Source organism: Neovison vison, chromosome 6 (genome assembly GCF_020171115.1).
Source record: "Neovison vison isolate M4711 chromosome 6, ASM_NN_V1, whole genome shotgun sequence".
NCBI classification, from domain to species: Eukaryota; Metazoa; Chordata; class Mammalia; order Carnivora; family Mustelidae; genus Neogale; species Neogale vison.
Window position 1 is genome coordinate 132283063 of NC_058096.1, and position 19952 is coordinate 132303014.

General features: G+C 39.0%; 1 protein-coding gene across 5 annotated transcripts in view; it reads right to left on the minus strand.

The window, feature by feature from the left end:
* The window catches only part of NEK11 (NIMA related kinase 11), a 256169-nt gene that overhangs the window by 132074 nt on the left and 104143 nt on the right, over window positions 1-19952 (minus strand). For all 5 annotated transcript variants that reach the window (XM_044252388.1, XM_044252389.1, XM_044252391.1 and 2 more), the window contains 6 exons: window positions 14032-14181; window positions 13860-13938; window positions 10367-10452; window positions 7844-7963; window positions 5438-5531; window positions 1592-1706 (listed from right to left, as the gene is read on the minus strand). In XM_044252388.1, the coding sequence (XP_044108323.1) occupies window positions 1592-1706; window positions 5438-5531; window positions 7844-7963; window positions 10367-10452; window positions 13860-13938; window positions 14032-14181 (644 nt within the window). The remainder of the gene's footprint in view (window positions 1-1591; window positions 1707-5437; window positions 5532-7843; window positions 7964-10366; window positions 10453-13859; window positions 13939-14031; window positions 14182-19952) is intronic.

Here is a 19952-nt window from a genome sequence, read left to right on the forward strand (position 1 = left end):
CCCAACAGCAAAACTCTCAGTTTTATATTTTTGGAAAGAAAGGCCTATGTGATATTTTTGTTCTTCCAATTTTACCTTTGGAAATTACCAGTATATTAAAGAAATACCTAAAAAGGTTCTAAGATGCAAATCCATCTGATATACATGTTTGTCAATAACACCTGTTACCAGACGGCTTCCACAACAGGTTGGCAAATGCCAACCTAGAGAGCTTCAGGTGCTAGTTTCCTTACAGGTGAAAGAGGCAGCACAAGTTCTAAAAGCTCTGTCAGGAAGACATCACATGCAAATTTGGACTGAGATGACCAGTCAAGCCAAATTTCACCACCTTCCCTCTCGTTTGGAAAGAGAACTCAACTACTGTGCAGGAGAGTTGTTATACCATTGTGCAAATATGAGGACACACCTCAAAGACCTCCCATTACAAGGAGCATAACTGGCCAGTGGCCTCAGGGCTGTCGTTTGGAATCCATCCCTGTATTCTCTCAAAGGCTACTACCAGTGCCAAAGTACAGCAGGGAAACTAAAGCAAGCCCCTGATGGCTGACTTTGTTGATGTCTTGGTTGCCTGTCTGTCTAGCAGACTAGTACACATCCTTTTCATTTGGAACATAACTTGAACATCTCTTTTCATTTGGAACATAACTTGAATCATGGTCTGATGGTTCAGCCTTTTTCAGCTCCCTTCCTAATGCTTTTATGCAGACATTCTCCCTAAAAATATCCTTGCATTTTATTCTCATCTTGACATCTGCTTCTCAGAGGGCCAGACTAACATATCATTTATTCATTCAAGAAATACTTTTTGAGTGACTACACTATTCCTCGCACTTTGTCCTAGACACTGGGGAGGGTGGTACAGGACTGAGATGGCCCCCATGGTCATAAGGCTCCCTCCCAGGGTCATAAACTGTTTCCCTTTCTTCGGCTCTTACTGTGTGTTGGGCACTGAGGCAAGAGCACATCACGTGACTACTCTCAATTGCTTTTCACAACAACCCCAAAGGAGGTATTATTCTTGTTTCATGGGTAAGGAAACTGAGATCTATAAAGATGAAGTTGCCAGCAGCTTCCCTGATGGGGGCAGCTTTGGACTCCAAAATTCATGTTTTTAACAATTAAGCTATGTTCTCTCTCTCCCATTTGGGTCACAGCTCTGAGCACTTTTCTTCTGGCAATGATTGCATACCCACAAAGTTGGATTTCCAAAGCCTAACTTCATTTATTCACTTTAAGTTTATGAAGGCCAGGAAAATCACTTCTAGAAGAGGGAAACAGTACTTCAGGGCATTCACAGTCCTACACTATTCCAGAGTCAGTTAATGATGATATTGTTTAACTCATGTAGAAGAGGTTTCTCACATGGTGTGAGTTTCTAACGCATCTTCATCTATTACAAAGAAGATGGAAGAGGACAGACAAATCCCTTGGCTTCTCTCCTTTTTATCCTGGTCCCAGCTCAACTTTGGCAGACTGATGGAAGGTGGTTACATCCAACCAAGGCTTTTCTCAGAGGCCAGCCAGGCCTACTAGAGGGTCAGCCATGCTAACCCATGTGCCAACTCTTCCAAATACTGACACAAACTCGTACCATGATCTCCAAGGTCAGCTATGGTGTCTTCTGTACTTGACTCAAGTGGGCCAAGGTCCACAGAAGGAATGCGCTGAGACTCAGACAGGTTCTCTGAAGTCAGGTCATCAAATTCCTTGAGAAGATAATTAACAGTTTGTGAGAATCTGATAGAAGGAGACAGCATTACCACAAATGAAACAATATCGTTTAGAAGACTATTTGGAAATAAAAGGCTGTCAAATCCTCTCCCTTAAGCATGATACCGCTTTCAAATTTCAGAAAGACAGCTTCAGAGAAGAGAAGCAGCCTTGAACCAACTCAGCAGGTGACCTTAACCTTCCATGGCACCAGTTTCAGGGCCATGACTAACTAGGGTGAGGCAGGAGGAATGCCCAGGTGCACAATGAAGGAGGTACTCATTTTCCGGCTCATGTAAAAGCAGGAGTGATCAGCTGCTAAGAACAATTACCCTGCAGTTCTGCAGCCAGAGTCTCACCCCCACATCCCCCTAGTCCAGCCCTGCTCAGGTTCCTCATCTCAGAAGTGGAGCTGTTGGCTTGGATGACTTCCAAGTTTTCATCTAGGTTTAACAGTGCTATGCTTCTGTGAATTCTAGTTTCCTAATGAAAGAGATCTAAGAGGCCACATGAAAGATCACACTGCAAAAAAAAGTAAAAGTTAAATTTCTCAGATATATCAGTAGGTATTTCAATAGATCGTTTTGCTTTTTCTTCTTCTTCTTCTTTTTTTTTTTTTTTTTTTTCTGTTGTATGTGTGTGTGTTTGCAACCTGGTGCTAATGCCGAACTGACCTATTTTCCTTGATAAGTGGCTTTCATGGAGAACAAGTCCAAGAGTGTCTTCTTATTAAAAACATAAGGAAAAGCTCAAACTCATCTTAATGAATAAGTGAAACAAAGCCATGCCACTCTGTGGCACAGCATTTGTGAAAATACATTCATCAAATATTTTTAGGACATCCAGTTTTTGTACTGTATAATTGCTGTAGGAGGTGAAATTAATTTCGAATTTCAAAGGATCACCAATGGCACACAGGCAAGTTTAAGAACAAAGAAGAGAGATTGCATGAAGTGTGTTTTCACTTCTACTTCAGAAATGACTAGGAAATAAGAATTTAGACCATCAATTGACTTTGATTTGTTGAGGTTCTCTTTGAAGAGAACAGCTAGAATTGTTATAATTGCTTCTCTTAGAAAGGATTTGCTCTGATCTTTGATCCTCTTTACTATTTTGTATATGGAGACCTGGTCAGTTATACACTTCTCACAGAAACCTAGTTTGGCACCATCACAACTATAAGTGCCACAGGATAAAAGAAAGACCAGGCTTATTGAGTGTATTATGGAATTCAGTTGTTTTTAAGCTACCATTCTTTAAAGAAATGATGCCTAACATGATTCCACCTTCAATTATGCATCCAGATTCAAAGCCCAAATTCAGCCAAGCAGAAAATGCCTGCCAAAATAAAAGGCCCTGTTAGGGTCTGGGAAAGAAAACAAGTCATTCTCCTAAATGCCTCAAATAATTTTTATAACATGTTTAAGAAATTACAGAGCCAGCCCATTTTCTCTCCTAACTCTGATTTTATCTCATATGACTACTTCTGAAATATAAAGCACTTTTGCAACAGCTGGCAAGAGAGAAGGAAGAAGGAACAGAGAACAGAGCCCCAGTGAAATTGGAAAGAAATGAAATCATAAATTCATATACAAGCAGAGACAGGAGCCTTATCCTCTTTCTTCCTTTTCTCTTCTTCACGTTTTTCTTTAGTTTCTTGCATCTGATTAATCCAATTTCTTTCTTACATTTTATTTCCTCTTTACCAGCTCACTGATGCCTTTTCTTAAGATGTTTAAAACCCTTCTGTCCCTCTGCAAAGTGTTCAGCTTCCCACTTTCTCTCTCTCCTTTGTTCTTTGAATATCATTAAACCTGCCCCACTCTGTGCCTGTGAATATGATTAACTGTCTTTCTTCCCTGCCTAGCCTCTCTTTTCATTCTCCTCCTGGGGCGAACAAGAAAGCCCCAGGTCACTTTTCCTTTACTTCCGTTCCCATGAAAAGCTTTTTTCCTAGAGTCTATAAGAAAGTCTGTTAATCGGTGGCTTTTCCCGATCTTCCTTCTTCTCAAGGTGAATGGCTTTCAAGAGCCTCAATTTCTGTCCATTATTAATCAGAGCATGGTCCTGGATGAGCAGGCTCAGAATCACCAGGGAGCTTGTTAAAAAATTCAGCATCCCAAGCCCCACCCCAGACCAACCAAATCAGAATCTGCCTTTTAACAAAACCAATAGGTGATCTGGGTGAATTCTGAAGTTTGAGAAGCATTGCTGTAAGCCATAAGAATTCAGAGAACAGCCAGTTGATTGTGGACCCGTGAGGTCAAAAAGGATTTTCCTAAAGAGAAAGTGACATCTGAAAGTGAGAAGGTGGGATGCTAACGAAGGGCCAGCGGAAAGTGGCTGATATAATTGCATAAAATAGGGCAAGATACCTGGGAGGCTGGTGGGGGGGGGTACGTTGCTGAGCAACCCTGTCTGCAATACTGAACCAGCGAGAAGGTACCATCTGCAAGAGCAAAGCATCTCCCTTCACCAGGTTCTATGAGTGGGAATGATCTCATCTTCCATGTCTCTGGGACCCACAACAGATCCCACAGCTGGTTTTACTTAATGGAGTGGGAGATAAGCAGAGAGGGGGGCAAGTGGGACTGAGTGTCTTCACATTATCTGCTAAAGGGTCCAAGAAAGAGATACTCCTATGGTCAGAGAAGGTGGAACCCCTGCATCTGGTCCAACTTTGGGTTTTCAGAAATCGACAACACTCAACCACTAAATAATTGAGAAATGTGGATTACCTCTCAGATGGGGGCAGAGAACAAGTGACCCTAAGCTCTGCCTGGCTGACAATGAGCTTTGCTGGGGGCCCCTGAAATGCCCCAGGGTTTGAGCCTCTCTGATCACTGAGCCACAGCAGAATGAGTGTCCCCAGACTGCAGAGATCAGCCCCACAGCCTCAGGGGGTTTGGTTCTTCCCACCAAAGAGAAAGAATCTCCCTCAGATGCAGAGCTCTCCAGTGAATGAACAACCAGAATTTGAGACAATGTTCTCCATAAAAATGACTCCTTCCCATGTTGCTTTTACCAGAAGAGCTAGGAAGTTGGGGTTGATATCTATTGTCCAGATATGATCCTGAAGAAATACTTTCTTAAGTATCAGAGCCTACACGAAGGCCCATAAGATGTCTTTAACCATTAGAGAAAATGGTATTTGCTATTCAGGGGCTTGTGATATTGAGGATATGATTCAGGGTCCATTTCATGTGACTCTGCAACTTTACTTATTATTGAACATCTAAAGTAATTATTCAGAGTTTAAAAGGGGTTATTAAACACAACGCATAATGATATAGATGGGAGACAGAAATAAAAGGGAAAGAATAAAAAATAAGATGGAAAGAGAACAAGGTATTAAGAGGTGATGCAAAAATATCATGGCTGAAATTCAAAATTAGATATATACACATTTGCTCTGCAAAGTCATAATTTTACTCATCAATTGTTCATTCCATGCTGATTGAGTTTTCTTGTACACAGTAGGCACTTGATGTTTTGGATGAATCTATTGATCCATCTCTAAGTACAGCTGCTCTAAATTAGTGTCATCACTCACCCTTGGCCTATATGCTAAAATGAACCCCAGTACCTCTACCCGGAATCGGGCAAAGTTGATCTGGTTGCTCTTTTTCCCCGCTCTGTCCCTTCTCCTACCTGACTGGCCAATGAATGTGATGAATTTGAAGCAATTAAAGGTTTGATATAACATTTAAAACATGAGAGCACTTACATGGAGTACACCAACAATTAGCCGCTCCGAGTTCCGAGATCTCAACTCCTGCATTCGTTTGTTATTTTCTTCATATTTTTCTTCTGCAAACTTTCTGCAAATTTAGAGTGAGTGTAGAAAAACAGCTGCATTTGCTAGAGCCACAACTATATTATGCAGGTAAGTGTGATTCCCTGCCTCAACAGGCAAACTGGGCTGTTGAGAAGCCAGGCCAATGAGTCTCTCCCTCATCAGGGTAAATGCAGCATAGCACCCACTGGATTCTCTTTTAAAGCACACACAATGATGCTCTGGCTCCTTCTCCATCCTTAGAATCCCTAAAATGCACCGCTGAAATTCAAAATTAGATATATATATACACATTTGTCATATGGCAACTTCAAGAATAAAGTTATTTAAGTTTTATAAAACAAAATATTGGCTTTTCTGTACTTCTCAGTTTCTAATTTCTGGGGATAACATTTCTTTGAGGCAGGGGTCCCTGAACATTCCAGAAAAAAAGTCCCAGTTTCAATCAGGTGATTAAACTAGGGATTCACACATGTTAAAAACACAGAATTCTTATCATGTCAGATTCCTCATGAGGACCTGTGGGACTCCGCGGCAAAAGAAGACAGTCTGGACCCCTGTGCTTTCTCTGTGATGGCAGGGCTGTTTGTTCCCAACACCCAGACTGTGCCCCACATGTATTAATAACTCAATCACTGCTCTCAGGATGAATAAGCCCGCAAACAAGGAGAAGAAAGTTAGATTTCCTAGAATTTATGCAAGGAACTTGAGAACCACTGTGAAGGGAAATTTTTCTCCAGCTCATTTTGTCTCATCTAGTATAGAAGAGGTAAATGTTATAGACCTGTTACTAAACTGGAAGAAAGATTTCAGTTCTTGTGATTACTGGTGTGCTAATTTAAATTTAGTTTGAAAAGTCACTGAAGAGTCCTGTAAGTCAAATTTTGTTTATAAAGTGGGTATTTTACATCCCTTCTGACAATAGAGTCGTTTTCTAGCTAAAACACATGACTGTGCTCAAATTTTAGAAAAAAATGATTTAAAACAATCCCATGCAACTCATTCATAAAATTAAGACTCATAAAAAAGTTTTAATATGAAATATAATTTGTAATGTGCATGTACATTATTAAATTGCCTTTTTGATCTGTTCCTATCAGAGATTTAATTTTCCTTTTAGCCTCAAACAATGACAAGAGACATGGTACCCTAGAAATACTGCCATTCCCAAAGCCTTAGAAATAGATCCAGGACTGTTAATTGATACAGTGACTCAAGCAATTTATGTAAATGTATTTTCTCAGTCAAACCCACACTCAATGGTGCAGTGGTTTGCAGAAACCAACTTGTACTGGTTCCTAAGAGCAGATTGTGTATGTATCTTCGAACTGAACATTTGATGATGCCACACTGGTAGCTTGAAATTGGCCATTGCAGGAATACTTACACCTCCCAGCCCCACACCCCCAGAGGTGGTGGTTGTTAAACATTTACCAGCACATGACCATCCATGGTGCACTTCGACAGAAATCTTTTTCCACACTGATTAAAGAAAGCATGTGTTAAGGGGAAAGAAGTAGTCTCACAGATTCTCACTTGGTTCTAAATGATATGCACTGTAAGTGCAAGAATACCTCCAAAGCCTTTTTCGGATATGTTACCAAGGTCACAAAATGAACAGATTTGAGTTTCAGGTCTTTTCTGTCTCCTTACTTCTTAGCTGGGGCTTCCAAGCTACCAAAAAGTTGACAGAGAAAGGAGAAAAATCAGGATATCCTACCAACGGAAAAATCTTTGAGAAACTGGGAGTCTAGGGCTCTTTGGAATCTCCCTCTTTTCCTGTAAATACTTGAATTAGCAGTGATATCGTCCACCAGCAGGGTTGCCCAGAGCATAGGTTTTCAAATGGCTTCACTTGACGGAGCAGAGCTGTGTCAGGACTGCTTTCTAAAGCCAACAATTGCCTGAGGTACATTCTTCTCCCCATACACCTGCTAGGTCTCCTGGCAGAGGGGGTACAGCAAACATCTGGGGAGCGAGGACACAGAGTGAAGCCACTCTTTTCACCCTCTCACCGGGGTATATTTAGGACGTGTCAGCAGCAACAAGGCTTCATTTGGCGTCTGACTCTATATTTTCATCATTAATAACCTCCCTGACATTCAGTCTTTCTTTGCACACAAGACCGAAAGCCTGACAATAATAATGGCTGGCAACCGATAACTATCTATGGCTGAAGAACCATCTTTTGAGGGGACAAGTAAGTGAAGAAACAGAAATATATAATGCCTATGTGCATTTTGCTTTCCTGTTTTGGCTGTGGCTTTTCTTCAGTCAATTCCTTTGGAGCCCTGGGAAGTGGCCAGAGCACGGGTACGCCAAGGAAGGGCAGCTTACTTCAGCTTCCGGGCCTTCTCATCAGCTGCCTGGAGCTTCCTCAGCTGCATCCTTTCTCTTGGTGTCATTTTCTGCACTTCAGACAGCGCCTGCAGAGTCTGCAGGTGGATCTTTTTTTGCCTATAAATAATAAAGATCCCCCACATGCAACTCATCCCAAACACGCTCAGAAAAATTAAACAAATATTTTACAGAAGTATCATCACACTACTGATGGGGAAAGCATCTCGAGACAGGCCAGGCAAAAACTAATAAACTCAGAGTGGGTAATGGGCCAACCAGGACTATGGTTAATTAGTAATATTTTTCAAATTAGACTTTTGTTTAAAAACAAATTATGTACTTTCTAAATTTCTGCTATTTCATGGCCCATGACTGGTTTTCATAATGTAAGACAAATTAGAATCTTGGCCATCAAAGAGTAAATGTACTGGTGCTGATTCAACCCTGTGGATAGGATTTAATCTTTGGAATCAGGCAGGGTTTGAACCCCATCTCTACCCCCTCATTAGCTCTGTAGCCTTGGACAAGTTAATGAACCTCTCTGAAGTTCCATTTTCTCATCTGTAAAGAATAAGATTTAGTATTATATGAAACGATGTGTGTACTGATACATCAAAGTAGCCCAGATGGTAGTATTGTAATAGTTAAATTTTGTTGAATATGTTGAATGGTAGTATTGTAATAGTTAAATTTTGTTGAATATGTTGTATATTCTATGCTTCCTACAGCAAGTAAGCATGGCACAGAGGTTATCACACAGGTTAATAACATTCTCTGGGTTTGAATCCTAGGTCCCATGTTACATGTATATGCCCTTGTGCAAGTTATTTAACCTCCCTATGGTTATTAAAATAATAATAATAGATAATAGATAATAATAGTACCTAATTCATAGGGTTTTTGTGAATTTAAATGAGTTATTTCATGTAAAATGCTTATAACAGAGCCAAGCACCCCACAAAATGTTAGTTAAAATTGTTATTTAGGAGCTTCTTTCTCCAGTTAAAGAAACGTGCTTACATTACTCGCGTGTTGAAACACCTGCAACAATATTCTCAGTGACATTCGTTTCTGTGCCTGACTCGGTTAGGGTCCAATACTGTGGAATGTCTTTTGCACTCAGCTCCCTCATTACAGAATCCTAGGAGATGTCTCCATTTCATTTCATTCCCACTGTAATCTTTTTAATTTTGTATTAATTGTGTAACAGTAATGACCATTTGTAGGCAGCTCTCATCCCTCTGGAAAACCGTCCACAGACTCCAGGGGAAATACGATTTTCTGGAATATACATCCCTTATTTTGTAAAAGCAAACAAAGCTCCTTGAAACACAGTCATAGATTGAGAAAAAGAGTGACAATTTGAAATCAATATTTTATAATGTGGAAGACCATACAAAGGATCATCCTGTGGCACACTTTAATTGTAAGCACTGTCAGGTAAACAGTGTCACATCTGCAGTACAAAACGGTAGTTAAAATTAGCATAGTATTTTCCTACTTTCACACCTCAGTTTAAAATAAAACAAAATCAGAATTCCAGGCATTCTTGAAAGAATAATTAGCAACCTAAGAAAATTAGGTGATAGGAGCATGCCTCAAACATTAGCCCCTGACGTGCAGGGTATTTTAAATGGAGAGCATGCATTAAATGAAGACTGAGTATCTTTGATGAACGAGTTTTTTCTGTTTGAATGTGAAATTGGAAAACAAACACAGTGCACCTGAGAAAGCGCTGGACTGAGTGTCAGAGAAGCACATTTGTGTTATTTGGTCTTGATTAGGCTAAAGAGGGCTATTGTTCTCACCTACTGCCTTCCACAGCTCTGGGGAGGGGCTGCCATTCTCATGGGGTCTTTATAAAATGACATAGAGTTCCTCAGCAAATTATAGATTTGGTCTTTATATAACCCCTTGAGTTGTGCAGTCCACAGCCTGCACAGCTATACATGGCTGTTCTGAAGTCACTAAGTACTCTTGTATGGTATAGCACAAAAATTTTGATTAAGGTAGGAGAGAGATGTTACATCAAGAAATAATTATGTTTATGAAAAAGACATTTTCTAGTTCATATGTATATCTCAGGGAAGTAAATTTTGGCTTATTTCTTATTGTCCTAGGACTTCACAGTGTTGTCTTCTCAATAGATACTCTGCCAGTTCCTGTTAAACAAACAACATGTGAAAACCATTTATGTTTAATATGGAAGGCTCACTAGCATAACTATCACTAAATGTTTGAGATATTAATTTCTCTGCATACTTACAAGGCAACTGCAGAGCTACCCTGCAGATCTGTAAGCTGTGCAGTTGTTTAAAACTTTTATAATCTCAATTTGCTACCACCTGGGGCAAAGGGGCTTTGGAATGCCAAGTTACTGAAGCTCCTTAATTTCTTGGCAAGACTTCAATGAATTCTAGGATACTCTGTGCAGTCAGCTTAGCACTAATAGATTTTTAAGGACAAATGCATTTAACATTATGCTCAATGGGCTTTTTAAAAACAAAGCAATTTACTTACATGGCATTAATTATCTGAGCAGCCTCCTTCTGACAATTCAAATTCTTGTCTTCCAGAGTCATTTCCGAGTATCTACACATCAGGTGCTGGAAAAAAGAACAACCTTGACGCACTTTATATACTCCAATTCAGGGATGAAAGGGCAGCGAACTACCAGGCGCCTTTTCTGATGTGCAGTGTTATTGACCATACCTGGGAGTTTGAAAACAAAACCCACTGGTAACTACTTTTCTTTGATAAATAAGATACCAAATGTTGCAGGGTAGCTTATGCCTCAAAGTCTTGGGTGGGGGGGTTGGTTGCAGGCTCCAGCTTCATCTGGCACTCACTACCTATTCTCTCACTCCCTGCTACCCACCACAGGCAGGCCTCTCCTCAGCTCCAAGAACAAACAAGATCTCCTCAATTTGCTTCTTTGGGCACTGGACAGTGTCCCCACTCCCAGGGCCAGGACTAGGCTGAGACAAACGAGACACTCGCTTCAGGTGCAAAACTGAAAGGGCACCAAAAGACTCAGTAACCAAGGGAAGTCATTTTTAATGCAATATTATAAAAAATCAAAATGAATACCAAAAAGCCATGGAGAATACAACATGAAATGTTTAAATCTTGCCACTTGCAATGACATGGATGACTCTAGAGGGTATAATGCTAGGTGAAAAAGTCAGTCAGAGGAAGACAAATACCATGCAATCTCACTCATATGTGGAATTTAAGAAACAAAACAAATGGTCAAAAGAAAAAAGAGACAGAAAAACAACAAATAAAAAACAAAAACAGACTCAAATACAGAGAACGAACTGAAGATTGCCAGGCAGGTGAGGGGATGGGTGAAATGCATACTGTAAGGACCTATTTAGCCAGAGGCTTCCATCAAGGTTAAAACAATAACATTGTTTAACCCTTAAACTATCCCTGCTCCCCTTCCCGCAGGGGACTTACTGAAAAACAAGTCCCGAAAACCAGCCCCAGGTAACAAAGCTCAAATACAAGGGTGGGTCAGGCCAGGTGGAGACATCTGATCAGTGGGGGGCACATACTGTCTCCCTAGTTACCAAGGAGTATGGGCCCCGCCCTTTGGGCACCTTTTGGGCGCCAGTTCTGACCAAGGTGATAGGCTGGTTCAAACGTCTACTAGGGTAAATTGTAATTCAATTGGTCACCTAGCATGACTGTGCAGCTTTCTCCGTGTGTTACAGTTTCATTGGTCAGCTGTGCGTGGCCAGGCCCAAGCACATGGCCTTTGCCCTAAAAAGCTAGTCTGTGAAACAGAGAAGGGTTGCCTTCTCTGTAAGAGGCGAGGCCCTGGCCAGTCGGTTTGGTTCTTGATGCTTGGCGCGAAATAAAGCTTTGCTTGACCTTCACTTTATATCAGTCTCGCTCCTTTAATCACTGACCCATTTTGGGGGGGGCATAACACATACAATTGGTGAATTGCCTTAATGTACACCTGAAACTAACATAACTGCTAACTGATTACAAAAAGAAAATAAAAGTTTAAATAAAGACAGGATCCAACCCTGAACCTGTACCATTCTACTACCTCACTTCCATCACCCTAATCCTAGCCTTGTTGGATGCTGCCTGTGAACCTTTGATATTTTGTTACCAGGGATTTTTAGCATTAATTTGGATTTTTTAAACATTGCACTAAAATGGTATTTATCCTGATTACTGAGTTTTTGGTGTCCACTCTAATTGTGCCCCAGGGCAAATGCCTCACTTGCATCATCCTAGTCCCAGCTGATCTCCTTGGATTCCTTTTAACTTTTTTTTTTGGTCTGCTCATAGCCCACTCAATGTGATTTTGATCCCAACAGTTAGCACCTAGGTGTCTTTTCAAAGGCCTGCCCTTGAGCTAGTGGAGCTGGCTTTGCATAGTGAAAGTTACACACCAAGAGAACTCAATACCAAGGGACTTTTGGCACTTTCCTTCCTGTCCTGCTTATTACCCCACTTCCTCAGGGGCTTCTCCAGAGGGCACATTGTTGCCTAAGACCCCTCCCCTCTTTGTCTCCATCTAGAAACATAACCTGATTCAGGCCTTTGTCCCAGCTAATTCTCTGTGGTTCCAAACCTCTCGCAGGCTCCTTACGTGTCTGGCTGCTTCCCACTATCTCACTGGTAGAGAACCCTTACCTACTCTTTCTTTGACCACCAAAGACATTATTCCCTTCCCTTATTTTATAGTGTCCTGCCTAGTGCTCCTGATAATGTGTAATTAGTCTTTCTTGGGTACTGAGTCTTCTTACTAGCAGCCAAGCTGCAAAAGGACAGGAGCCATAGCTGTTCCTTTCCTTTCAGCACCTCCAGCATCAGCACTGTGCTCAGCACTCCACTGATGAAGACACACCAAGTCAGCATCTTTGTTTCCTGCCAACTTTGAACTGGTTGCAGAGAAAATGTGTGACCATCTTTGAAGGTGAAGGACTGCTTTATGGGTCTACTTAAAACTGTCATAAAATTCAAGGAAATGTGCCCGAGGTAATTGTAAAAGCCTAAAAACAAACAAACGAACCCTCCAAGAAGTACCCTTTGCTTTTTTTCTTACCACGAGAAGTAGATTCTTCTCACCAAAATTTCTAATCTACAGGAAAACAAACTTACCTAATCAATGAAAGTATGATTAAGATATATAGGAAAGGAGGGTGTTGGGTCGGTGGTTCCGGGAATGCAAGAGGAACAATAGAAATGACCACGGGGGCAGCCATCTTCCAGGCCCCTCCCCATCCCCTTCCTTAACCCTAGACTCTCCCACCAAAAGGGTGTACGCCCAGGTCACATCTCCATAGGTAACCCGATACCTATGCAGGAAACAGGAGTTATCAAGAGCCCTCACCCCATACCTTCTGATCACCAAATATGGATGTGAACCCATGCTCTGCCTTGGCCCTATAAAAGACACCTCTCTAACTCCCTCCCAGTGCAACTTCCCCCACTCCCCTTTCCGGAGTTGAGGAACCTCGCCCGAGGGTGCCCACCTCCTCCTGGCTCGACTTTCCTGGCTCCCCTTCTCGTGGGCCCTGAAACTTCACCGGAGAGTGCCTTTAATAAATCTTGCCTTGTGCCCACCTTGCCTGGTGTTATGTTTACCTCACCTGCCAAACTTTACAGAGGGGAATATTAAAGACTCAGTGAAAACCCCAGATTTTACCTTATTAGTGATACATTCTTGTCCTAGCAGGGATACATTTACAAAGTATTGAGGTAAGATTTGTAAACCAAAAAGCTCTAAGGGCAGATGTTGAGTTTAGGCAGAAAATTACAACCCTAACTTCTCATATTTGGGGCTTTGGGGAATGGGAGTTCACATACCAGCTTTTGCAAAGAGATTGTCTGACTAATAATTTCCTTCAGCTTTTAAAAAAAAAATCTTTTTTCTCTCCTTTCTGACTGATTCTTAATGCATCTTATTCCCTCAGTCTATCTTCAAGTTCTCGAATGTATATAAATGCTAATACATGTTTCCCAGTATGCCTTTCATTTTAAATACCTGTAGATGTTCATCAATGTAAGGGATTTTTAAAATTTCCATTGCAGATGGTCTCAGTGAAGGACTCTTGTTCAACATGCTGTAATGTTTAAGAAGAAAATTATTTTTCAAATGAACTAAGATATAAGTACAATTTAAAATTGCTTCTGTGGCAATATATTTATTTCCATACCGTTCCATGATGGCATTCAGTTCTCTTGGATATCTCTTGGGGAGAGAAGGCGTGTCACCTTCAACGATTTTTAAAACAATGGACAAGAAACTGGAGCCAGTGAATGCATGATTCATGCAGCACATCTCATATAAAATGCATGCCAGAGACCTAAAGACAAAGTCAAAGAATTTAAATAAGGAACAAATGTCCTATTTTAAATCTGATCACCGTACAAAACCTCAGATGTGTCATGTCATTGCTTATGAGACACTAACATACCCTTTGATTGTTTAAAAGCTTCAGTTCTATACTTTTTCCTATTTAGATACACATTTAATAAATAAAGAGGGAAAAATGAAAATAAAAAAAACCTACAAAATATAAGTCTGAATGACCACTTCTTTGTCAGAGGAGAAACAAAACAACAGGAATATGTCTGCACACAGGAAGGAAAATAAACATTTGATCAATGTAGTAAGGAACCTCTATGAAGAAAAAATAAAACACAGCTAAATATTTTTCTAAAGCAGTTTTGTTAATACTAGATATGCAAAACAAAATTTTAATTTATCAGCCTAACCTTCAAATGTGTATCCAAGCATTTTGAAAAGGAAACTGGCATTCTTTATTAGTTTTCTGAATAGAATCCATTTGCAAGTACGGTGGAAAAGCAGCTACTTGTAGCTCACATTAAAATGTATAATTCTCCCTTTGAGCATATGAAGCAGAATATTAAAATTCTAGATCAGTCCAACACTGATTTGGATTGACCATGCAAATCAGTAACCTCTAAACCAGCAGAATAATCTTTTAAATAACTCAGCATCATTAAGAAAAGTAAGGGGGAAATTGCTGCCTGAACTAAGTATACTAAGAAAGAATAGTACTTCTACTAAATTAATGAATTATTTTTAATATTATGAGTATTATGAATTGTATAACCAGTCAGATCTCCTTTTTCATGTTAGTTGCTTGAAAAATCAGAAATAAATTTAAAACCAAACTTGTGTAAGTTCTGCTTTAGGTAACTTTTAACACTGTCCTACTTTCTTATAAAAAGCAGTGCATGGAGCACTGGGTGTGGTGAAAAAATAATGAATACTGTTTTTCTGAAAATAAATAAATTGAAAAAAAAAAGCAGTGCATGTATAAATAAATATATACATGAATACTATAATTTTAACCATTTTGTGGGTATTATAAAAATGTGCACTGGTAAGAGAATTCTGGATATATACTGAATACAAAGAGATGTTTTTGTTTCAGTAAAGAACAACGACACTAAAAAATTCCAACTAATTGGTATTTTACATATTGTAAAGCACTTCCATACATAACCCAACAGAACCTCAAAAGTTCACAGTGATGGGATGCCTGGGTGGCTCAGTTGGTTAAGCAGCTGCCTTTGGCTCAGGTCATGATCCCAGCGTCCTGGGATCGAGTCCCACATCGGGCTCCTTGCTCGGCAGGGAGCCTGCTTCTCCCTCTGTCTCTGCCTGCCATTCTGTCTGCCTGTGCTCACTCTTGCCCCTCTCTCTGACAAATAAATTAAAAAATCTTAAAAAAAAAAAAAAGTTCACAGTGACATACAGCCACTCTAATTTGCCCATTTTATACAGAGGAAACTGGCTTAAAAAAAGTTAAATGGCTTGATCAAGGTCAAAGGTATTTTTCCTTCCAAAATTCTGGACTATTTTCATTACAGAATACTAGAAAGAAGGGGAATGTTAGGAGGAATCCCCTGATCATGACTTAAAAACACCAAGATCAATATAAATATTATAAATTATAAAAATTATTTGAAGCTCAATAAATTTTGTAACCATCTTTATAACTATTAATATGACTATTAACATGACGCAGCACATCTTTAGATTTCTATGCCAGAAAAGTTCCTTCAATAAATGTGAAATAAAGACTTTCCTTTTTAAGATTTTATTTATTTATTTGACAGAGTGAGAGACAGCAAGAGAGGGAGCACAAGCAGTGGAGGTAGAAGAGGGAGAAGCAGGCTTCCCACCAAGCAGAGACTGTAACGGCCTATCTAGCCAGAGCAATTCCATCCGGTTAAACAGTGATTTTGTTGTTTATATAGTAAAACTTAAACTGTCCCTGTCCCCCTTCTACCCAGGGGACTTACTTAAAAACAAGTAAACCAGTCCCAGGTAACAAAGCCCAAATACAAGAGTGGGTCAGGCCAGGTAGAGGTATCCAATCAGTGGGGGCGCATACTGTCTACCTAGCTACCAACGAGTATGGGCCCCACCCTCTGGACAACTTTTGAGCACCAATTCTGACCAAGGTGATAGGCTAGCTTTCTCTATGTGTTATAATCTCATTGGCCACCTGTGCATGGCCAGGCCCAACCACATGGCTTTTGCCCTTAAAAGCTTGTCTGTGAGGGGCACCTGGGTGGATCAGTGGGTTAAGGCCTCTGCCTTCAGCTCAGGTCATGATCCCAGGGTCCTGGGATCGAGCCCCACATCGGGCTCTCTGCTAGGCAGGGAGCCTGCTTCCCTTCCTCTTACTGCCTCTCTCTGCCTACTTTGCTCTCTCTCTCTGTCAAATAAATAAATAAAATCTTTAAAAAAAAAAAAAAAGCTAGTCTGTGAGGCAGAGAGAGGTCGCCTCTTTGCAAGAGACGGCCCTGGCCAGTCAGTTTGATTCTCGATGCTTGGTGTGAAATAAAGCTTTGTTTGACCTTTGCTTTGTATCAGTCTCACTCCTTTGATTACAGACCCAACAGGGACCCTGATGTGGGGCTTGATCCCAGGACCCTGGGATCATGACCTGAGCCAAAGGCAGCCACTTAATGACTGAGCCACCCAGGTGCCCCAAATAAAGACACTTTTAGACAAGCAAAAATTGAGAGAAGTCATTGCCAGCAGGATAGCACTAAAAACAATCCTAAGAAGGAATTCTTCCACTTGAAGAAAATTGATCCCAGGCAGAAAGAAGGAATGCAGGGAGGAACAAAGAACACTATGAAAAGTAGTTCTGTAACTATGTATAAGCCAACATTAATTCTATAAAATGATACTAAATATATTGTGGAGTTTAAAATTATGTAGAATATAATTTTATGACAAAAATAAGGTGAAAGACATAAGGGGGTAAATGGAGTTAAAATACTTAAGGTCCTTGTACAAATATTTATCAAAATATTGCTGGTGTGGCTATACTAGCATCAGAGAAAACAGACTTAAAGGAAAGAACCCCTGCTAAGATTAAGGTGGTAGACTAATAAAGAGCTCAAACAATGAAGAACACATAACAATTTTAAAATCCAATAACTGTGTATGTGTGTGTGTATATAAAGCAAAAATTGACAGAATTAAAAGAAAAATAGACAAATTCACAGTCATAATGAAAGACTTTAACATACCTCTTTCAATAGCTGAGAGAACAAGCAGAACAAAACTTCAACAAGAATAATTTAAACACAACTACCAGAATTGACATAATTGACATACTAACATAAATGCATCCAACAATGACAGAATTCAGATTCTTTTCAAGGGCACGAGGACCATTTTCCAAATTCACTATATTTAGGATCAAGGAAGCCTCAACAGACTTCAAAGATTGAAAACTTCAGAGCATATTTTCTTACCACAGTGAAATTAAGCTTGACTTATTAATAACAGAGAAAAAAAACTACAAAATTACCAACTACTTGAAAATTCAAAAATATACATCTAAATAACTCATAGGTTAAAAAAATTCCAACAAAATTAGAAAAATTTAAAACTGAATATTAATAAAGGTACAAAATATCAATACTTTGTAGCTAAAATAAATGATTATAGTAAAATTGAAGTATTAAATGCATACATTAACAAAGAAAAAAGCTTTACATCTATGATCTAAGTCAGCTTGGGAAGATAGAGAAAGAATAGCAAATGAAGCCAAATAAAGTTTAGGGAAAGAAATTTTTGAAATGTAGAAATTAATGAAATAGGCACAGATACAAAATAAAATATAATAAAAGATATTTTTAAATCTATTAATAGATTTAATAGAATGCCAGTGAGACTGATCAAGAAAACAAGAAGAAAAAACCACACAGATAAACAATAACAGAAGCAGAAAAGTATACAACACTATAGACTCCATTGTTATTAGAAAGTATTAAGATGACATATATGTTTTTCCCCAGTAAATTTGAAAAATGGGATGGAATGAACAGTTGCTAAAAAATATACTTAAAAAACTGGTAATATAAATGATAATGTATAAAATCTGAATAGTCCTTTATCTATTATAAATAATAACAATAATTTTAAAAATATTTGAAATAATAATTTAAAATAATAAAAATAAAAAAATAAAATAATAAAAATAATTGAAATATTAAATAATGAAACAATATTTAAAATAATAATTTAAAAAAACTTTTTTAAAACTCCCCACAAAAAGAAGTCTCCAGGGTCAGATGGTTTTACTGGCAAATTCTTTCACTTATTTTAGGAATAAAGAACACTAATCTTATTTAATCTCTTCATTTTAACAAGTCCATACAACTGTCATAAAAGAAAATTATAGGCAATTTTTTTATGAACATAGATTCAAAACTTCCAAATACACACAAATATATGTATATTATAAATAGAATATGATGATATATTAAAAAGATAATAGGGGCACCTGGGTGGCTCAGTGGGTTAAAGCCTCTGCCTTTGGCTCAGGTCATGATCCCAGGGTCCTAGGGATCGAGCCCTACATGGAGCTCTCTGCTCAGCAAGGAGCCTGCTTCCTCCTCTCTCTGCCTACTTGTGATCTCTGTCTGTCAAATAAATAAATAAATAAATAAATCTTTAAAAAATAAATAAACAAAAATAAAAAGATAATATATCACAACCAAGTAGATTTTATTAAATTCCATCAATGGCATATATCTCATAGATGAAAAGAGAAAAATTATACATAGATGCAAAAAAAGGCAGTGGATAAAATTCAAAACCCAGGGGCACCTGGGAGGTTCAGTTGGTTATGCAACTATTTTCAGCTCAGGTCATGATCTTGGAGTCTCAGGATCAAGTTCCACATCGGGCTTCCAGCTCTGAGGGGAGTCTGCTTCTCCCTCTGACCTTCTTCCTTCTCATGCTCTCTCTCTTGCTCTCTGTTAAATAAATACAATCTTTTTAAAAAATTCAAAACCCATTTGTGTTTTTAAAGATTTTTATTTATTTATTTGTCAGAGAGACAGAGCACAAGCAGGGGAAGGACAGAGGGAAAGGAGGAAGCAGGCTCCCAACTGAGCAAGGAGCCTGACGCAGGACACAGTCACAGGACTCTGGGATCATGACCAGAGTCAAAGGCAGATGCTTAACAAATACAATAGGCACAGATATCTTCCCTTTGTGTTTTTGAAAGAAGAAAACTCCGTAGCACACTGGGAATAGAAGGGAACTTCTTCAGTTATTTTTTAGAGCTATAAAATATATAGTAAATATTATTCTTATTGGAGACATATTGAAAGTTTATGCTTTTATTTTGAGATTGAGAGTAAGTATGTCTACTATCACCACTTCTATTCAATATTGTTTTAAAGGTGCTACTCAGAATAAGGGGAGAAAAAAATTAAAAAAAAATATGTATACATATAAGGAATATATATATAAAGATTATAAGAATATATTAAACTGTCATTAAGCATTTCAACATGGTTATGTATATAAAAGGTCATTTCAATAAGCCTGTGACAAACATTTAAAAAATGAAATGCAAAATATCACTTACACTAACATCATACAATGTCAAATATGTAGAAATAAATCCAGTGAAAGATGTGCAAGACACTACACTGCAAACCACAGTACATCACTAAAACAAATTAAAGACCACCTAAAATAGGGGGTGGGGGTGAAGAGGGAGAGATCCACGTAACTGACTGAAAGAGTCAATATAATGAAGATGACAATTTTTCCCAGAACAAT